This window comes from Catharus ustulatus, chromosome 6 (assembly GCF_009819885.2).
Source record: "Catharus ustulatus isolate bCatUst1 chromosome 6, bCatUst1.pri.v2, whole genome shotgun sequence".
Taxonomy (NCBI): domain Eukaryota; kingdom Metazoa; phylum Chordata; class Aves; order Passeriformes; family Turdidae; genus Catharus; species Catharus ustulatus.
Window position 1 is genome coordinate 53609925 of NC_046226.1, and position 19405 is coordinate 53629329.

The window sequence follows — 19405 nt, forward strand, 5'->3', positions numbered from 1 at the left end:
TCCGTGTCGTGAGGGCGCGGGAGAAGGACGCGGTGGAGGAGCGAGAGCGGCTTTATTTATTTAACCTCCGAGCAGTTTCTCCCCTCAGAACTGCCGCACAAATGACCCTCGAGCCTCCCCGCAACCCGCCTACCCCATGTGAGCCTCCTCAGTCAGTCCCTTGCGGGAGCGACACGTCAGAGAAAAGCCGAAACACGAGCATTTGTTTATAACCCCGATCAGAAAAGCCAAGAAATGCACATTTTTCGTAACCCCAAAGAGGGGGAAGTCCAGAAACGAGCATTTTTCAAAATCCCAAACAGAAAAATAAACCTCCTTTTCATAACCTCAAAATCCAGTGTTGATGCCCATCATTGAATTAGTTGGTGCAGGCAGGCAGAGAACACGCTCCCGTATTTTAAAAATTGACAAATCAGGGTACATTGCTGCTCCGAGACACTAATCGCGACTTATTTTCGCCAAGCATTAGGCAGAGTAGTCGATGTTAAAGTGGTTTTAGTGAAGCTTTAGGTATTCCTGTCTGCTTTCAGAATTCTCTGTGAATTGATGTTATCTAGAGTTTATCAGCTGCAGGTGTCTGGATCCACTCCCTGGAAGCTGCCATGGCCTCCAACAGCCTCCCCATGTCTTGTCCCTGTTCTCCATCCCTCCAGAACGAGCTCCTCTGAAGCAGAACTTCCCTTTATCCACTGATGAAATTTCCATTAAAAAGCAAAACCATACCGACCATCTACAGGCCTAAGTCCCTCTCATGAGCTTTCTGAGGTGCCTTTAGAGACATCCATCCGTGTGTCAGAGGTCATCCCTGAGGCAAAGGAAAACCAACAGTTACTACTCCCTCAGTTCTGTGGAATTTAAAAACACACACAGGCTCCAGAGAAAGAGGAAATCAAACTCTGCACGCTCTATCAAACAGAAAATACCCCCTGCTTTGCCAAGCTATTCTCTCCTTTTTTTTTTTTTTTTTCCACAAACAGCATCTGCCAAGGATCCAGGACTCGGTCAGCAAAGCCAAGGAGAGCAAGCTCAGAAGGAGAGGAAGGAGCGTTCCTCAGGGAAGAGCAGATTTTACCGAGGCCACTGCTTTTCCTTGTCTGTGAGAGGGACGTAGATGACGCCCATGAGCTGTGTCTCCACGATGTGCCCGTCGCTGGTCTTGTCGTATTGCATCAGCACCTGGTTCGCTCCCTCGGGCCCCACGGGCACGATCAGCCGCCCGCCCGGCTTCAGCTCCTTCAGCAGCTACAGCACGGAGAGATCCCGCTCAGCAGAGCCAAAAACATCCCACCATGGGAATTAGCAGTGTGTGTTCCCTCATTTTCACCCAGCAGGGCCACTCACCTCCTTGGGGACGGTGGCTGCGGCCGCTCCCACGTGGATGGCGTCGTAAGGAGCCTCCTCGGGGTATCCCTGCCTGCCGTCTCCAACTACAGAGAGAAAACACCAAGGGAAGACTTTGGTTGTCATAACAACTCAAAGCATCAGCACGAACTGGAAGGACTTTGAGGAGCAAAGCCAAGGGACAAGCCCTGGGATTGCAGGGAGCTCACCCACGAGTTTCACACGGCCGGAGCTGAGCAGCGTGGGATCATCCTCTTGGACATTCCGGACGGATTCGTGCACCAGCTCCTTGATGTGCTCCACACCCACAGCTTTTCCCGTTGGGCCAATCTGGAAAGAACAGCAGTCTGACACCTGATGCCTCCAGTATGGAAGAGACAGGGCGGGTTTCAGTGGGAATGGGGGAATTTCCAGGAAGAAACTCCACAGCAGAGATTCTGAAGAGGAGGTGCAAGCGCTGTGCCCCTTCCTTGGTTTTAAGGCTGAGCAGTCCCAGCTATACCATCTAATTAAGGAATATGCTTTGCAGGTTGGGAATAGAGTGCCATGAGCTCACCATCCTGGCGAAGCACGCGGTGAGATACCCGCTCCCAGATCCCACATCCAGCGCCTTGGCACCTTCCACCAGCTGATCCTTGAGCAGCTCCAGCGCGTGGGCGTGCTGAAGGGACACCCAGGACAAGGAAAGTGGGAAACATCCCGGGGTTAGTCTCCTCTTCCAACACATTTCCTAGTTTTCTGATTTAATCACAGCACATCTGGCCTCGTGCCTGACACTTCCAGAGGAAAACTCAAGTGTCAGACCTGGAAGATCTTTTGTAGGACATCATTTAGGCAGAGGCTCAGGAATTAGATGTGAAACAGCAGGAAAAAATGTCTCATGCAAAAAAAAAAGGGACAACATGGAATTCCCATCGAAGCACACTTTTAAAGCAACTCAAAGAGTATAGGGGGAAACTTCTATTAAAAAGGAAAATCCCTAAAGAAACAAGCAGGATAGTCATGTCCATGGGATGTTTCCGTTTTCTACTTGAAGAAAAATTAAATCTAAAAAGAGAAATAAACAATTCCCTCCAATTCTGTTTTTACTTACCATGTGTGGGGCGCTGATCGTAGCCTTGTAGCCTAAAAGGAAACGGGTGACACAAGTTATTTGATAAGGAATAAAATTCCCAATGGGAACAGTCCTTATTTCTCCCCCACCATCCCCTAAAAACAGAACACTTGTCTCCTTTCACAGAATCACATTTGGGTTGATTTGGGTTGGAAGGGACCTTACAGCTCATCCATTCCCAGTTCCTGCCATGGCGGGGACACCTTCCCTTAGAGTAGGCTGCTCCAAGGCCCATCCAACCTGGGCTTGGACACTTCCAGGGATAAGGATTCCACAACAATGCCATGGAGCACCTGCCAAGGCACCCTGTGCCCTGCTGCCAGCAGATGTTTTGTCAGAAGTGACTTACCAATGGATTGAGGAGAATCCATGTATGGGAAATACTTGATGTAGTGACCTCTGTCCGTAGCCAACAGCACATCGAAGACTCGCTGAGACTTAATGATCCCTTTTTCTGGGAAAGAAGGAAAAGGGAGACAGGCAGGACTGAAATCCTTGGCATTCCAGCAAGAAGACATTAGAAAGGGGAAGCATGCTTCAGGGAGTTCGTGGATCTGGGGGAATTAATGAGGGATCTGAGACAGCAAACCAAAGGCTGATTGAAGGATATCCTTTCCCATTCCCGCTAGGTGCCCAGCCACCAGCCCATCTCCAGTGGGCTGGCATCACCTCTGGCACTGCCAGGTGTAAGGGAGGGAAAGGGAGCCACGGAGACTCCGGTTCAGGTTTCAGCAGTGAACTCAAGGGCCACGACTGCAGAGACAGCCAACATCCCTTCACACCTTTCTGCGGGAATTCTGGGGAAGTTTACAGCTATTTTTACGTGTGTTCCAGCCCGCTGTCCTGAGTGGAGCGGGAGCACCGGGCACCATTCCAGCCCCCGGGCAGAGCTGGAGCACAGCGTGGATGTCCGCGACACTCGGGTGCAGCACTTTAAAGGGCGCCACACACTTCCAGAGGCAGGGAAGGAAGGTGTGGAGAGGCTTTCCTGCCCCTTCTGGCATAACACCTTGTTTCCAGCTATAAATAGAACGAGTTCAGCCTGGGGCAAGGGCCGAAATTCAGGAGCATTAACCCCAGCCCTTCCGAGTGAGCGGTGTCACACGGTGTGACACTAAATATCCACACGCAGACATTACATATCCGTACGCTGACATTCCAGCGGATGCTGCCGGGACTCACTGTAGAGGTTGTTGACCAGCTCCGCGTGCGTTTTCCCGCTGGATGTCCAGGCCATGGTCCTGGCGAAGAGCAGCCCCATGAGTGCCAGCACGGCGCCGGACGGCAGCTGGCTCATCCCACGGACACGGCAGCGGCCTGCGGAGAGAGGGGGTTCAGAGCCACGCCAGAGCTCCCCGTGTCCCGCTGAAGCGCATCCCGCCCTCACTAAACCGTGGCCAGCGTGACAGAGGCTCGAGGATGTCACACCGCACTCGCCTGCGCCGCCCGGGACAACTTCCGCCCTCTGCCAACATGGCGGCGCGGCGGCGTCAGCGCCCTCCACCCTGCGGACCAATGGGCGCTGTCGCTCTGCCGCCGGCGCGTCGTGATTGGTCGAGTCCTGGACCGGCGGCTGCGGTGATTGGCCAGGCCCGGGGCCGGAGAGGCGTGGGCGGAGCTGCCGCGGTGCCCGGAGCGCGGGCGGTGGGTGCGGGAGCGGGGCGGCCCCTCCGCCTCACGGGCAGCCGCGGGGACATCGCTCCTGCAGGGCGTCCTGGGGGGATGAGAATTCCCTGGCATGTCCGCTGGCGTGGCTTGGGCAGAGGGAGGGGGGGACGGGGGGAGGGAGGGAGGTGGCGGAGGCCTGGGCGGGCGGACCGGCTCGGTGTTCACCGTTTCTTCCCCGCACGCCAGGATCCCACGATGAGGATGATCGAGAGCGTGGACTCCGTGGTGACCAGGTCCAGCGAGGACCTCTGGGCCGAGATCTGCTCCTGCCTGCCTCATCCCGAGCACAAGGACGCCGGCGATGCTTTCACGGACTCCTTCACGGATTCCTACGCCCAGGAGAGCGGATCGAGTGGCTCTTCCCAGCCTGCCCTGAAGCCCTGGGCACCCCTGAACGACTCCGAGGTGTATTTAGCATCCCTGGGTGAGTGTCTGCCCCTGCCGAGGTGCCTGGTGACAGCTCTGCTGATGTGCTGCCAACGCTGTGGTCAAAAAGTCTCCCAGCTCTTTAGCACAGAATCTGACTTATTTTCAAGTGCAGCGGTGGAAAGGTGAAGCTCAGTCAGAGCTTCTTCATCTCTACCACTTAAAGGAGCTTTTTATAAAGTAAAAACTGGAAAAAATGGTTCTTACCCTCCACAATAACTAGGAGGCTGCACACAGCAACAGAACAGGTGGCAGAAGTGGCTTTTTAAGCTTTTATTTCTGCCAGAACTTTCATCGTGCCTTCGCTGCTGTTTCACAGCACACCGAGTAGTGCAATGAGAGTGATTTATATTCCAATTTGCATGGAAATTGTGGGAACTCAGTGCCTGTGAGATCTGTGCCCTCCTGTGTGATTTCATGGAAACTGAGCAGTAAGTGTGAAAGTTATTAAAACCCAAAATGGGCTCAGTTGGCTGATTGTACAAACCTTATTTCCTTCAGTAGCATCACCTGAAAAACATCATCTTGTGTATATATCAGAAAGAGAGCCATGCAGGCTTGAAATACCGTGGGGAAATTACTTTTAAAATAGAAATTGGTCTTGAAAAGTTAATTTAACTTACTTTTGGATATAGAAGTCCAGATCCTTCTCTCCTTCCAGAACAAAATCCCCAACATAACCAAGATAACAATATCCTCTGTTCTCCTAACAGAGAGAAGACTGATGAGGATCAAGGGCCTGTCCCAGGAGGTGACCTCCAAGGACATGCTGCGCACGCTGTCCCAGGCCAAGAAGGAATGCTGGGACAGGTTCCTGCAGGAGAAGTTTGAGGCTGAATGTTACCTTGAGGGCCACGATGCTGACGAGAGGTAACGAGCCACTCAGTGGGAAGGGGTCACCACTTACCTCTTAAAAACTAGGAGGAGGTTTTGTCAGGACATTACACAGAGATTCTGCCTCCCTGCAGCTCGGAGAGGCTGCCATGGGATTCCTGCAGCATTTTGGGAATGCCCATGGGGGTTGTGCTAGAGGGAACACAGAGCACGTAGGGTTTGAGCTTCCAGTGCTCCTCTCTTATCTGTGCACCCTTCAGACTGCATGGAAGCAGCTGGGACCTAGTCAGTGATTTCCCTCCTCACACGTGGGGTATGGAAGGAATGGAGCAGAGGAGGGAATGTCCAGTGGGACTCAGATGGGCATTTGCCAGTCCTGGGATGAGATTTTCCTTCCCTGCCTCTCTTACAGTGCTTCTGCTCCCTCCCCCATTGCCCTCTCACAGATGATGTCAGAAATAAGATGGGAGTCCTTTTCCTGAGCAATCTCCCATTCCTGATCACATGGAACACTCCAAATTCCTAATTTCTCAGCTGACATTTTCCATGATTGCTTCTGGATGACAAGAGAATTATTTTTCTCCCTTGAAGAAAATCTACTTAAGCCAGAGCTGTGAAAAGTAATCCCTGTTTATAAGGAGGTTTCAGATGGTTTCTTTGGTCCCCACTTAACTTCAATATGATTTATATTTGAAACCAACCCTTTATGTGCTCTTCCTACTGTTTTTAAAGGGTGAGGATGTTATCCATGAAAGAATTTCAGTCCCTAGAACTTGACTATGAAGTTAGAGGCCACTCCTGAATGGTGCTGAAGTTTTGAGTCTCACTCACTGATGTAATTAAACAAGCCTTAACTTTTAAGTGCACTGAATTATGATGTTAGACTGTTGTGGTTATATAGGTTTTTTAACATTGCAGTGCTATTAATGCTCACACATGTTGAGATATTCTTCCTGCTTTGGTTTTGTTGCCTTCCCTTTTCCCCCATGTTTCCTGATCTTCATCACAAAAAGGCAGTTTGTGGTTTGGTTTGTTTGAACAAGAGGTTTTTTACTTCCAGCCCAGAAAGCTGGAAGCTCCTGAAATCACAAATTGGTTTGGGTTGGAAGGGACCTTTAGGCCCATTCAGTTCCACCCCCTGCCCTGGGCAGGGACACCTTCAGCTATCCCAGGTGGCTCCAAACCCCATCCAGCCTGGCTCTGAACATTTCCAGGCATGGGGCAGCCACAGCTTCTCTGGGCAACCTGTGCCAGGCCCTCAGCACCCTCACAGGGAAGAATTTCCTCCCAATATCCCATCTAACCCTGTCCTCTGTCTGATTGAGTTGGAATCTTTGGCTACAGAGACAAGGGAGAACTTCAGGTGTGAAAGGGATCCTGTGCAGGTCCTTTACCCTGAGAGAAATCAGAGCATAAAACCTGTTCTAACCACAGTTTAAAAGCCACCTGCAGGGAATGACTTTGTAGAATGACAGATTCTGCTTGTCCCTCTGGAGCAAGGATCCAGACCTCACCTGTGGGAAGGGGAATACCTGCAGAGGGGCAGGAAATGCCTGTGGAGGCTTTTCCTGTCGCTTCTCCTGTGTGTTCCTGTGTCACTCCCTGCTCTCACAAAGGTGTCCCTTTGCTGTCCCCAGCACGCTGGAGCACCTGAAGCGCTGGCTGCAGCCTGACAAGGTGGCCATCAGCTCCGAGGAGGTGCAGTGCCTCATCCCGCCGGAATCGCAGCCTGAGAAGCCGGAGGCTGAGGAGGAGCCTCCAGCTGCAGAGCAGTGAGAGCCCCCAGCGTGTCCAGGGCTGCCCCTTGTCCCAGCCCCCAGGAAGATGTATAGGAACAACAGGAAAAGGGGCACAGAGCTAATTATCAGTGATTGAAAAAGTAATTTTTAAAAGGAAGAACCCCCAACACACCAAATTCCAGCTCTGGAGTTCCGCAGACAGCGACTGGCACTGGTAAGGACAAGAGGGAACGGCTGAACCAAAACCTCACGTTGATCTTCTCCAGCCTGCAGCCTCCTCATCATCCCAGCCTGGATGTGGATTGTTTGGAATCCATCAGGAGACACATTAAACAGCAACAACAACAAAAGCAGTTGTTGAGAAACACCAGAAAACATCACGGTCTAGAATAGAGCAGAGAAACCACCGAATCACTTTCTTCCTGACTTTTACCTTTTCATTACTCAGTTGGGCATTTTTTTCCTCTCCTGCCAGATCCACTTTGGTGTTTTCTCCAGATCTTCGCTGTTTCAGTCTGACTTGGCCCCGGGCTGTGCCAGGAAGAAGATGGATATTTCTCACCTCTGTGAATTTGGGACCCTGAAGGAAGCTCTCACTGCAGAGAATAAATTGATGGTGTCATTGATGTTGTAGCTATTTCACATTCCTCTCTGTAATGTACCCCCTAATATCTCACTTTATTGCCCAAACTCTCTATTATAGACTGTAGGGGGAGTATTTTTCCTCTTGTTGGTAATTTTGTACCCGTTCTTTATTCCTTCAGCCTCCAGAAAAACATCAGATGGGATTCTGCATTGGGAAACCAAGAGGAGTAGCCAGGGAGGCTACCAACAGCTTGTTGTCATCACAGAATTGCATAGAATTCTCTGACTTGAAATATATTTAGCATTTAATTGGTTTTTCTTCACCCTGCTTAACTCTTCGAAGGGTTATTCCCTTTTACTAATGCAAGAATCTGATTTTGTGCTGATCTGTGTGTTCTGCCTCGGTACCAACACTGGAGGTCGGTAGAGGGAAGCACACAGTCTGTCAGAGCTCCTTAGGGGAAATTGTGGTTCTAGGAGTTAATCCACACCGGATTCATACCGTGTTCATTTAATGTATCTGTTTGAAAATACTTTTTAGGAGTAAATTCTTGCTGGAGCCTCCCAGTTTCCTGTCTCTGTACCCAAAGAGAGGCCCCACTGTCAGCTTTCCTGGTGTAGCTCCCACCCCAGGCTCACCTCCCAAAAATTCTCCATTAAAACAATCCCTTGTTTTTTAAAGCTTGAGAATTAGGGTGAATCACCTGAGTGCCAGTGATGCACAAGCCTCGTGTCTTGCTGGTTTGGTCATTAAATGTCCCTTTTAATTTATCCTTTAGCTGTCCTTTATTAGATTAAGTCTATGTTCTTGTGCAGATCTCTCTCACCTCATATAACAAAGCTGTGACAAATGTGCAGAACTGTGAGCTCTTCCCAGAAATGGTTTGTGCAGAGAGAAAAGTCATCAATTTCTCTGTCCCCAGCCTATTTCCCAGTCAATAAAATTCTTCTTATGGGTAGCAAGCACTGTGAGGATGCTTTATGTTATCTTAGCTGTTCTTAAACATATTTGAGGAAGAAATGTACCCAAAAGAACTGTGCTGAAATAATTCCACATCCACATCACCAAGCATTTCCTTTGGAGAAGGGACCTGAGGGAACAGCTCTTACCATTTCACTTGTAAAAATAATGAACATCCCAAGATTCTCTGACCTGCTCTGTGGAAACATGTGGGGCAAAAGAAAATCCAGCTGATCATTGCAAAGACTGACCAATAATTTCCTTAAATTAATCCTTTATGTAGAATTAATTTTTTTCCTCTCCCATATATAATAAATACAGTTACAGAAATATAATTATATATCATTAAATTATAACTGAGAGTATAGACTTGGGGTGGGTCTGTACTTAAATCACCATTAAAAAACCCTTTAGAACTTTACAAAATCACTGAAACTGTGAATAGGAGTGTGATATGTCCAAGCAGTGCTTGTTGATGCCACACATGATTTGAGTAGCAAGGGCTTTACTTCCCAATATTGGGGTTTATTTTGGGAAAAACAGGCTGCTGAGCTCCTCTCCACCAAACAAACTTGCTGCTAAAAGCAGCAGCTTCACTGGGGGTGGTTTTTACTTCTACAGCAACACTAGTCTTCCTATGTGTGGAAATAACTCCCACAGAGGGAGAATTGTTGAGGCTGGAAAAACCCTCTGGGATCATCAAATCCAAGCCCAGCAGAGCTGAGCCTACCTGTGTCCCCAAGTGCCACAGCCACTCGGCTTTTAAATCCCTCTGGGGCTGGGGACTCTACCCTTGCCCTGGGCAGCCTGTTTTTAACAATTTAACCCAAGTTTTGGCACAGGCACAAACCATCCAGCAGATACAGGGAATGACTTTCAGGCAGGATAAATCTGTAAATCACAAAGGAAACAGCATCCCCCTCCCCTTTCTACCACTTAAAGATAATATTTTACCTTTTTTTCTGCATGAAACAGCATTTCTGTACCCTTCAAATCCAGTGGAGACCTCATGTGGTGGCACTGCCCTGGCCTGGCAGGGGTTTGCTTTCAAAATGGGGCAGAATAAAATTGTATCTAACCAATTTATCTGCTGCCTTGTCAGAGCAAGGAGAGGGCAGGGCTGACAGAGCACTTTGGGCAGCAAGGAAAGGCTCTCACCCAACCAAATGGGAAATAAAAGTGTTTCTCCACAAGCTTGGACCAAAGGAATCAATCCCACAGAAACACGAGCTGGCAGCACCCTGTGGTGATGCTGAGAATCACAGAATTCCAGAGTAGTTTCGGTTGGAAGGGACCTCAAAGCTCATCCAGTTCCACCCTGGACCGTGGGCAGGGACAATTTCCACTATCCCAGGTTGCTCCAAGCCCTGTCCAACCTGACCTTGAACACTGCCAGGGATCCAGGGGCAGCCACAGCTTCCCTGGGCAACCTGTGCCAGGGCTTCAGCACCCTCACAAGGAAGGATTTTTTTCCCTGATATCCACTCTAAATTTTCTCTCCTTCAGCTAATGGCCATTAAATATTCCACCCTCCTTTGGAATTGACGGGGTCTCAAGGACCTCTGGTTATTTCTACAAACCACCCTGGTGACATGGAAAAGAATAGAAATCACAGCAAACTGATTCCTGTCCATCATCTGTACGGGATGGGAGGGACAGCAGGATGCCACGGGAGGGGTCTCCAGCACCTCCAGCTCCACCATCAGGGTCTGCTGCAGCTTCCAAACCCACCCTTGTACCCCTGAGCCAGGACCTCTGGGAACACGAGTGATTTATTCTGCAGGCTCTGGAAGCAGCAAAGGTGTTGTCAAAGAAGGTTTTTCCAGGATGAGCCTGTGCAGAGGGAAGAGCTCCCAGTGCTGCAGCAGGGTCGCCCTGGCCATGGCACATCCGGGCCGGGATGGATCCTGTGACTGCCTTGGGGTGGAGTCATCACCCCGCTGTCGGCTCCAAAGCCCAGCTTTCCTCCCGAACCAGCCTCTGGCTCTCCTTATCTGATTGTTCTGCTCTTTAAAATTAACAGCAGCTCTTGTCAGGCGCTGATACGGAGACAAAGATGATTTTCTTCCTGTTGATTATTCGGCAGGGGTGAGCACTCTCCCCTGGATCAGCTCAGCCAGCTTTAATAACCAGCCCAGCTCCATCAGACTGGGATGAATTAATCACCATCTTGCACCAAAACTCTCCATTTTGCAGAACTTCTGTGACTGCTCTGACAATTCGCATTCCTGTTATCCTTTCAAAATTCCAGTGGATGACCATTATTTACCATTTCCCCTAATTCAAGGCTCACCGCGCTGCCCTTTCTCATTTGGGGCAATTCACCTCCAGCTGGCCCACCAGCACCCCGGGGCTGGGTGCCCATCACCCTACGGCCCGCTCTGCCCTCTCCCCACTCTTCCCTCTCCCCATTTTCCTCCCCTCTTCCCTCGCCGCCGGGCCGGGATTCCCCCGACGGGGCGGGCGCCGCCGGCTCCGGGAGCTCCGCTCGGTCCCTGCGCCCGCCCGCCCCGTCCTCTCCGCGCCTTCCCCTCCTTCCCTGCCGGCACAATGTCCCTGGATCCGGCGCCGAGGGCGAGGGAGGGGCTCCCCGCAGCCCCCCGGTGCTCCCCGCCGGGCCGGGGGGCGGGATGCGGCTCCACCTGCGGCGCGGGGCGCTGGGATGTGCGCGTCCCTCCGGCTACCTGGAACGCCGAGCGCCGGGGGTGGGAACGTCCTGTTCCTCCGGGACTGAAAGGCTCAGGCAGCGGGAAAAAAAAAAAAAAAGCAAGACAAAAAAACCCCTCACACCATAAAAGCCCGGCTGAGAACGGCTGTGCCGGAGACTCCCGGTGAACACCCTGCGAAGGGGACGCTCCTCCTCATCCTCCTCCTCGGGCGGCTCCCAGCCCTGGGCATCCCGGACCCCTCGGAGGTAAGAGCGCTCCGGACCGGGACAGGGGATCCCGCAGCCGCACCCTGGACCCCCCAAATCCCAGCCAGAGCCGCGGGGTTCCGTGCTTTTTGGAGAGGGAGTAGGACCCTGGGGATGCACAGAAGGGCTGTTTTGACTCTCGTGGGTACACGAAGCAGAATTAAAGAATTTAATTGAGCTTGAGAATTTTCATTCTCTAAGTTAATGAGCATTTTGGCTCCTCAGCCGTAAGTTTCCTGATGGATTTTGTGCTCCTGCCCGAGGCAGGGCACGGGGACCTGGAGCTGTGGTATCTCAGCGTGCGCCCTGTGAGTGCAGCTGGGATGTAGAAAACCACAATATCCCTCAGTTAATTACCAGGGTTTCTTAATTAATGCTGATCTGACTCTCCGCTGGGGGGAAAAGACTGTCCAGATCCTGGTAAGGGCGATCAAACAATAATTTTGAGAGCATGGGGCTTGAAAGGAGGGTCCTGAAGGGAAACTCCTAATTTCCATACATTTTCTGCTGGAATACATTTTACCTCTTTCCCCTGAGCTGGTTCGTGGAGGTGCCCAGGGAGCCAAGCACTCCCTCCTTCCCTCCCTCCCATCACAGCTGCCGGAGGGAAAGACAGGAGAAGCTGAAGCTCCATGGGTGGTGAAGATAAAACCAAGGGGATAAAAGAACCTACCGGGATGGGGTGGGGTGGGCTGGGCTGGCTGGGAGAGACACGGGAGTGCAGGGGATGGAGAGGATGCTCCTGCCCAGCCTAGCCTGGTGGGTCAGGGTGGAATTAACTGGGAAAAATAAAAAGCAAGAAATGCAGGAGTGTCTTTTTTTTTTTTTTTTTTCCCTTTTATCAGCACAGCTCTCAGGTCACTCTCCATGAGGTTTCTTGAGCTGATTTCTGGATGCTGCTGCCCTAAGCTGCAGCTCCCCTCAGATCTGTGCTGGCTGCTTAACTATTTCACAGCCAGCTTCCTAACTTTCCTCCATACCTGAGCTCCCCCGTGTCTGTCACAGGGATCTTCACTCTTAAGCAAGTCATTTAAACCAGGCAGTGCCTCAGCACAGGGCTGTGCAAAAGGCCCTGACTCTGGGGGCAGGTCCTTCTGCCCAGAAATTCAACCAAAATGCATTTATGTCCCCTCCAGAGCTCACAGGCTTCCGTGTGCTTGGCTTTGAGTTGTGGAGAAGCTGCATTGGCCACAGGGGCTGCCATGGCTCAGCTGCCCAATGACTCCTGGCACAACAACTCCGCCCTGATCTTCGCGGGCCTGGACCTGCTCCTGGAGCTGAAGCCGCTCTTCATCCCGCTCTACGCCACGCTGGTGACGGTGGCGTGCATCGGGAACCTCTTCCTCATCCTCCTCATCGCCCTCACCAAGAAGCTGCACTGCACCACCAACTTCCTGATCGGCAACCTGGCGGTGGCCGACTTCGTCATGTGCCTGGCCTGCGTCCCCCTGACCGCCGCCTACGCCTTCGAGGAGCGGGGCTGGCTCTTCGGCATGTTCATGTGCCACTTCGTCACCCTGCTGCAGGCTGCCACCGTCTTCGTGTCGGTGCTGTCCCTCACGGCCATCGCCATCGACCGCTACGTGGTGGTGGCGTACCCGATCCGCCGGCGGATCAGCCGCAGGGCCTGCCTGGGGCTCGTGGCCTGCATTTGGCTGCTGGCCATCGTGGCCTCGGTGCCCACCTCGCTGCACACCCACTACCTGGACCTCAACGCCATCGGCCACGACATGATCATCTGCGAGGAGTTCTGGAAGCACGAGGAGAGGGAGCGGCTGCTGTACTCGTGCCTGATGCTGCTGCTCTCCTACATGCTCCCGCTGCTGGCCGTGTCCGTCTCCTTCTGCGCCATCACCTACCACCTGCGCAGGAGGAACGTGCCGGGGGCCGCCCGGCACTGCCAGGACAAGTGGACCAGGACCAAGCACAAGACCTTCCGGGTGCTCACCATCTCCGTGGTCTGCTTTGCCGTCTGCTGGCTGCCTCTGCAGGTGGTCAACTTCATCCGGGACATCGACGAGGAGTTCACCATCCTGGACAAGAGGTACGTCAACGTCATCCAGGTCTCGTGCCACCTGATCGCCATGAGCTCTGCCTGCTACAACCCCTTCATCTACGCCTCTCTCCACGACAAGTTCTGGTTCCACCTCAGCAGCTGCTTCTACCGCAAAAAGCAGAGCTCCAGGACCACGTCCTGCAAGGCTTCCCGCTTCAACACCTGCTCCACCCTGGCAGATGCTCCCACGGGGCCCTCGGACAAGATAGCTCTGCAATCCAGGTTGCCTTAGCCAGGGCACCTCCAGGGATTGGGTTTGCATAGCCCTATATCCCAAACCATGCCTGGGACATATCCCTGTATCCCAAATCACAGCTGGTTTTAGTAGGTGTCCAGTGCCACATTTAGAGCTCAAAGACCTCACCCCACGGTTTATGCAGGAGGTGCATCAGTTCCTGAGCAAAGCAAGCACCCATTGTGTGAAAAACTCTTTGGAGAGCGCACATCTTCATTTTGTAGGATATAGATTGTTCCTAAGCAACAGGCAGCACTTAGTGCCACGGGAAGAGGTCGACCTGCACGGGGAGCCGTGAAATTGCTGCGCTTTTATCCTTTAAAATTCACCTTACTGGTGAAGAGACAATGTAGGCTCAGAGATGTGCATTCTGCAGGTGCAGATGGGGACATGTTTGGAACGGGAGTGACTTTCATAACCTGCTTGGCCTGCTGGAGAAGCAGCCCCTGTAACCAGACAGGTCATCCCAGTTCCTCCAGCCCAAGGCGCAGATGCAGCTGGGCACAGCCATGAAGTCATCGCTGCTCTTCATGGCCAAGTAGGACTCAAAAGATCTCAAGTGATGAGTTTGCTGGGAATGATGTGTCAAATCCTGCTCCCAGAGAAGTTCAGCTCGGTGTATATCCACATTCAGGGTCCTGCAGAGGAGGTGGGAATCCCAGTGCCAGGCTGTTCTACCCCAGAAGCTGCCAGATGAAGGCTGGGTTTGCTTGTCCGTGCTCCTCGGGGTCCGAGGTGCCTCTGTGCCCTCTCAGACTGCTCTGTGCAAGCAGCACATGCAGAAGGCAGCGTCTCCTGACACCCAATTCCCATCTAGATTTTAACCTCTTGATTTCGCAGGAGAAACCCTTGGGAACAGCTCACAGGCACCAGCACCGCCATAGGCACCACAGCTCAGGGCCATGGCAGCTCCCGTGCCCTGCTCTGTGGGGCTGAGCCGTGACTCCCCACTGCTCCTCATGCCCAAGGACAGCACCTCAAAGCCCCCAGGGGACAGCTCCTCAGCCCTGCAGGGACCCTGCCCATGGCACTGGCCAGCATTCCTGATTCTGCCAGCAGCTCAGGAACATCCAGGGCAGACACAGCTGGCTGCAGTCCAACAGGGTCCCCAGTCCACTCCCCTTATGCCTACCCACAAGCCGGCTCACCTTCTGGCTGAGGCCCTCAGAAGGACTCGTGATCTTCTGTGGGGTGGCAGCAGAGACAGGGACCCATCCCACGCAGTGCTGCTGGCCTCTGTCGCGTTCCCACAGAGCACATCCCTCCTCGGCTTCCTGCAGCTTCCCTGGGCTGCCCATCCCAGAGGGGCCAACCAAGGCAGAATGTTCCTCTTTGTCCTTCCTGTAATAAAGGCTTCAAGAGCTCGGGCTGTGTGTGTGTGTATTGATGTGAATTCCACAAAATCCAGAAACTGCAGCTCACTCACTTCCCAGGTGATGCCAGCTTGGATGTGGTTACTTCTGTCCCAGTCCTGGGCAGTGGCAGATCCTTGGAGGTCAGGCTGGGATTAGTGCTGGACCAGGTTGCTCCCAGCGCCATCCAGCCTGGCCTTGGACATTTCCAGGGATGGAGCAGCCACAGCTTGTCCAGGCAACCTGTGCCAGGGCCTCACCATCCTCAGAGCCAAGAATTGCTTTCCAGTATCCCATTTAACCCTGCCCTCTGTCTGACTGAAGCCATTTCCCTTGTCCTGTCACTGCTGGTGTTGATTCCTTCTCTCTTCATTTCATCCCATCACAATCTCTATTACTTCACTCTTGATTAAAACCCCTGAATTTCCCTAAATTACTCTTCCTAGCCTTTTTCTCCCCCCAGCTCCCAGCTCCACCACCCACTCATTCCCATCACTGCAGGACCATTTAAAATCCATATATCCATCCTGGAGAACTGATCCACAAAGAGGATGACATTTTCTCTTCCATGTTTCCAGACTAGACTAGAATTTGCAGTTATTGAGCACTGGGAAAGAAAATCCCAACCCTCGGGTCCCCCGTTGAGATGTTTTGCTCATTCCCCAAATTATCTGCAGGAAAAGGGAAAACACTATTTTGAGAGGGTGAGCTAAAAGCCGAGTGACTTCTGAGAATAAGCACAGAAATCCCAGAGCTGCAGTCTATGATTCACAGAAACTGGATATATAAAGGAGAACACGGTTGGTTTTCTTAATGAAAGTAAATTAATCAGATAAATGAGGAAAGAAAACATGTTTGAAGGCTGATTTTGCAGAGCTTTTCTCAGGAAGCTGCTCGAAGCTTTTCTCCCAGGAACTAGGGGGTATAAAGGGGATATTTTTGTTAAATCATCCTCAATTATTGAGAGTTTTGCACAATATTCTCCCTGAGGCTGTTTCTTCCTCCCAAACTCTCTTGTTGGTTGAAATATGGTTGATAATGGTTGGACTCGATGATCTTAAAGATCTTTTCCAAACTAAACAATTCCATTCTGTGACCCTCTTCTCTACCAGGATTTGGTACCTGTAGCTCTCCCATCTGCCAGGGCACAGCCCAGGATGGGAAAATATTGGCAGCCTGTTTAGGTGTTTACAGCTCTAAGGGGCAGATAATATAATTTATTCCAGTGATGTTCTTTCAAAAGCACTCGAGAGATGATTACTTGAAAGACCTTACCTATAAGCAAGGTATTATTCCCATTATTTGATCCCCATCCAGGTTTCTCCCATGGCTGCAGATGATGAGGCCCTTTGTCCTTCACTGCAGAATGAAATGAGATGAGCATCAGCTCTAAATGCACATGGAGGATCAACACTGTTTCCATGTGTTCTCCTAGAAATTTCCTCCTCTGTCTCCAAATCACGCAGAGCAAACAAAATTTGCCTGGTAATTTTCCATTGACTTTTAGCCCCCCTCTCACTGTGTTTGTTCTGTCTGGATGTCACCAGTGATCACAAAACATCCATAACAGAGAAGCTCTTCCACTGGAACAGGATCACTGGGCAAATTTTTATTTGTGACTCTGGAAAAGGCTTAGAAATTGTTGATTCATTATTATTATTATTATTATTATTATTATTAATAATAATCATAATCACCATCATCATCATTACAATTATTTCCTAGTTTATTGTGAATAACATTTTGACTCAAGCCACTGCTTCTGATTTCCTTGACAGGGATTGCAAAATATCTTTTGCACTTCTCTGAGCACATTCCATGGGCTGTGTAAACTGTGGCCAACTCTCTTCCCAGACCTTGGCTCTGGTTAAAGAGGCAGGTTTGTGACATGTACAGGAGCAAATCAGGCTTGTTTTCACTTCCTTTGGCTAAAAGCACAGTCGATACAGCTCAGGCTCACGGTAGCTACATTGAATGTGGGATGGGATGGGATGGGATGGGATGGGATGGGATGGGATGGGATGGGATGGGATGGGATGGGATGGGATGGAAGGGTCCTTAAATCCCACCCAGTCCCACCCCCTTCTGTGGCCAGGGACACCTTCCAGCAGCCCAGGTTGCTCCAAACCCCGTCCAACCTGGCCTTGGACACTTGAGGGCTGGATCCCAGTGGATCAGGCAGACTGAACACCTTCCCATGGACATCACTTCTCTGCGAACTGCTGGATCTTCCAGCATGGTTGAATTATTGAAAGCTCCACAGCTGATTTATGGATGGACCCACTTCCGACTCATCCCGTATTCCCCCGGTGCCTCCTCCTCTGTCCCTTGTGAGCGCTCGCGCTTCAATTCCTGTGAGCGTAGCAAGCTCTCGCTGCAGCAAATTAACCAAGATTTCCTAAACCCCAGTCTACTCCTGATTCATCTATTTTATCCATCATCCCACTCCCGCAGCAGATGCCAAGAATCTCTTTAGTCACACACCACGGTCACTGTGCCCTCGCTCGGAGACCAACCTGGCACTTGCCAGACTTAGCTCAACATTGCTCCCCAAGGTGATGATGAGGGATGGGGTGCTTTGTACCAGTCCCCAAAAACCTACAGACACACCCCTGGCTTAGTGCCACTGCCTGGGACTCTCCAGCATGCCAAGGATGGAGCAGAGCTGGGAGACACCCCAAAACCCTCCCACTCAAAGCATCATTTTTACTGTACGTTAATACCCAATTCTGGAAGCAGTGGGGGAGACCCAGACTTTTCCTGCAGCAGGGATGGAGGCATCCCACAACCCCTGGCAGCAGAGAAGTTGGGGTGCTGCTCCAGGCAGATCCCCCCAGGCAGGGGGTGGTTGGCTCCCCCCGGATGCTCCATCCCATCTCCCGGCTGTGATGAGCAAGATGAGGCTGAGGCCATGAGTGCTAATTCCATAAACGAGGTGAGCGCTGATTGCCACGCAGGGAAGTGCTGCAGAGCGGCTCTTGGTTGCCATAGGAACTCATCAACCCCCTGGGAAAAGCCAAATTACTGGATCGAGGCGGCTCCTCCGGAGGTGACAGCGGGGAGCTCTGCACGGTGACACCCTCCCGCTCCAGGAATGGAACCAGAGCAACCTCAGGAGGTGAAAGACAGCACTGGGGATGCCCAAGGCTCCAGGGACACCTTGGAGACCCTTCCTGTGCCTAAAGGGGCTCCAAGAGAGCTGCAGAAGGACTTTGGACATGGGCCTGGAGGACAGGGGGAAATGATTTCCCACTGCCAGACGGCAGGATGGGAGATTGGGAAGAAATTCTTCCATGTGAGGGTGGGGAGGTCTTGGCACGGATTGCCCAGAGAAGCTGTGGCTGCTCCATCCCTGGAAGTGTCCAAGGCCAGGTTGGACAGGGCTTGGAGAACAACCAGGTTTAGTGGGAGGTGTCCCTGCTCAAGGCAGGGGCTGGAATGGGATGGGGAACAAAGGGACCCTGCAGATTTTACCAGGGCCCTGAAGGGAAAGTCTGCATTGCTGAGAATGTGCATGATGCTGATGAAGCTCCAAAGTCCTGAACTAGGATCCTCGCAGCTCTTTATCCCAAAAATGTGGCAAAAAAAATATTGCAATAATCCCACTGGGTTGCAACAAGAGCCTGGTGAAGCAAATGGATGAATTTTCAGGATTTACCCTGAAACTCACCCCGAGGCACAGCCTGGTCCTTCTCACACCATCAGGAACCTCCTGGGCCACCCTGAGCCTGAAGCAGCACCTGGAAATACCCAGCCAGGTTTACAGGTGCTCATCCCTCCTGCATTAACAAGAAATCTTAATGCCTCCCCTTGCCATGGGGTGTTTCCAGGCTGCCAGCTCCCTCCTTCCACGGAAGACGACACAGTTCCTAGGTCTCCATAATTATTTACATGTGGGCCGCGTTTATTGGCAATTAAATGGTTCGGTGGCTCCGAGACATTAGTCTCCTCTAAACATGTTGTCTGCCAGATTGCTTCCTGCCAGCAGTCCCTGTGGGATGGGGAATTCTGCCGAGCCCTCCGGGGCCGCGTGTGGATGGGAGGGAGCAGCTGGCAGAGCCCCCCCGGAAAAAGAATGCTCTAAGAGCATTATTTCTCAAAAACCGGAGCAGGTTTGGAATTGGGAGCCACGGGGAGGGATGGAGTTGTGTTAAACACTGCCCAAACAGGCGGACCTGAG

General features: G+C 51.8%; 3 protein-coding genes across 5 annotated transcripts; 2 read left to right on the plus strand and 1 right to left on the minus strand.

Annotated features, from left to right (window-relative positions):
• Nucleotides 1-35: 35 nt before the first annotated feature.
• Nucleotides 36-3953, minus strand: LOC116998308 (protein-L-isoaspartate(D-aspartate) O-methyltransferase-like). Of its 2 annotated transcripts, none has more exons than XM_033063854.1 (9): nt 3893-3953; nt 3638-3772; nt 2805-2909; nt 2435-2466; nt 1898-2002; nt 1551-1671; nt 1342-1427; nt 1073-1242; nt 36-805 (listed from the first exon to the last, which is right to left on the minus strand). In XM_033063854.1, exons 2-9 carry the CDS (start codon nt 3750-3752, stop codon nt 793-795), a joined length of 747 nt encoding a protein of 248 aa, XP_032919745.1. In that variant the 5' UTR covers nt 3753-3772; nt 3893-3953; the 3' UTR covers nt 36-792. The 2 variants fall into 2 exon arrangements, with proteins under 2 accessions (XP_032919745.1, XP_032919746.1); XM_033063855.2 differs by lacking the exon at nt 3893-3953 and adding an exon at nt 3848-3865.
• A 77-nt stretch (nt 3954-4030) lies between these two features.
• Nucleotides 4031-8859, plus strand: CCDC32 (coiled-coil domain containing 32). Of its 2 annotated transcripts, none has more exons than XM_033063978.2 (4): nt 4031-4099; nt 4310-4547; nt 5263-5419; nt 7021-8859. In XM_033063978.2, exons 2-4 carry the CDS (start codon nt 4319-4321, stop codon nt 7157-7159), a joined length of 525 nt encoding a protein of 174 aa, XP_032919869.1. In that variant the 5' UTR covers nt 4031-4099; nt 4310-4318; the 3' UTR covers nt 7160-8859. The 2 variants fall into 2 exon arrangements, with proteins under 2 accessions (XP_032919869.1, XP_032919868.1); XM_033063977.2 differs by lacking the exon at nt 4031-4099 and adding an exon at nt 4106-4191.
• A 2613-nt stretch (nt 8860-11472) lies between these two features.
• Nucleotides 11473-15893, plus strand: LOC116998382 (prolactin-releasing peptide receptor-like). Its single transcript, XM_033063976.1, has 2 exons — nt 11473-11582; nt 12719-15893. Exon 2 carries the CDS (start codon nt 12785-12787, stop codon nt 13868-13870), a length of 1086 nt encoding a protein of 361 aa, XP_032919867.1. The 5' UTR covers nt 11473-11582; nt 12719-12784; the 3' UTR covers nt 13871-15893.
• Nucleotides 15894-19405: the final 3512 nt, after the last annotated feature.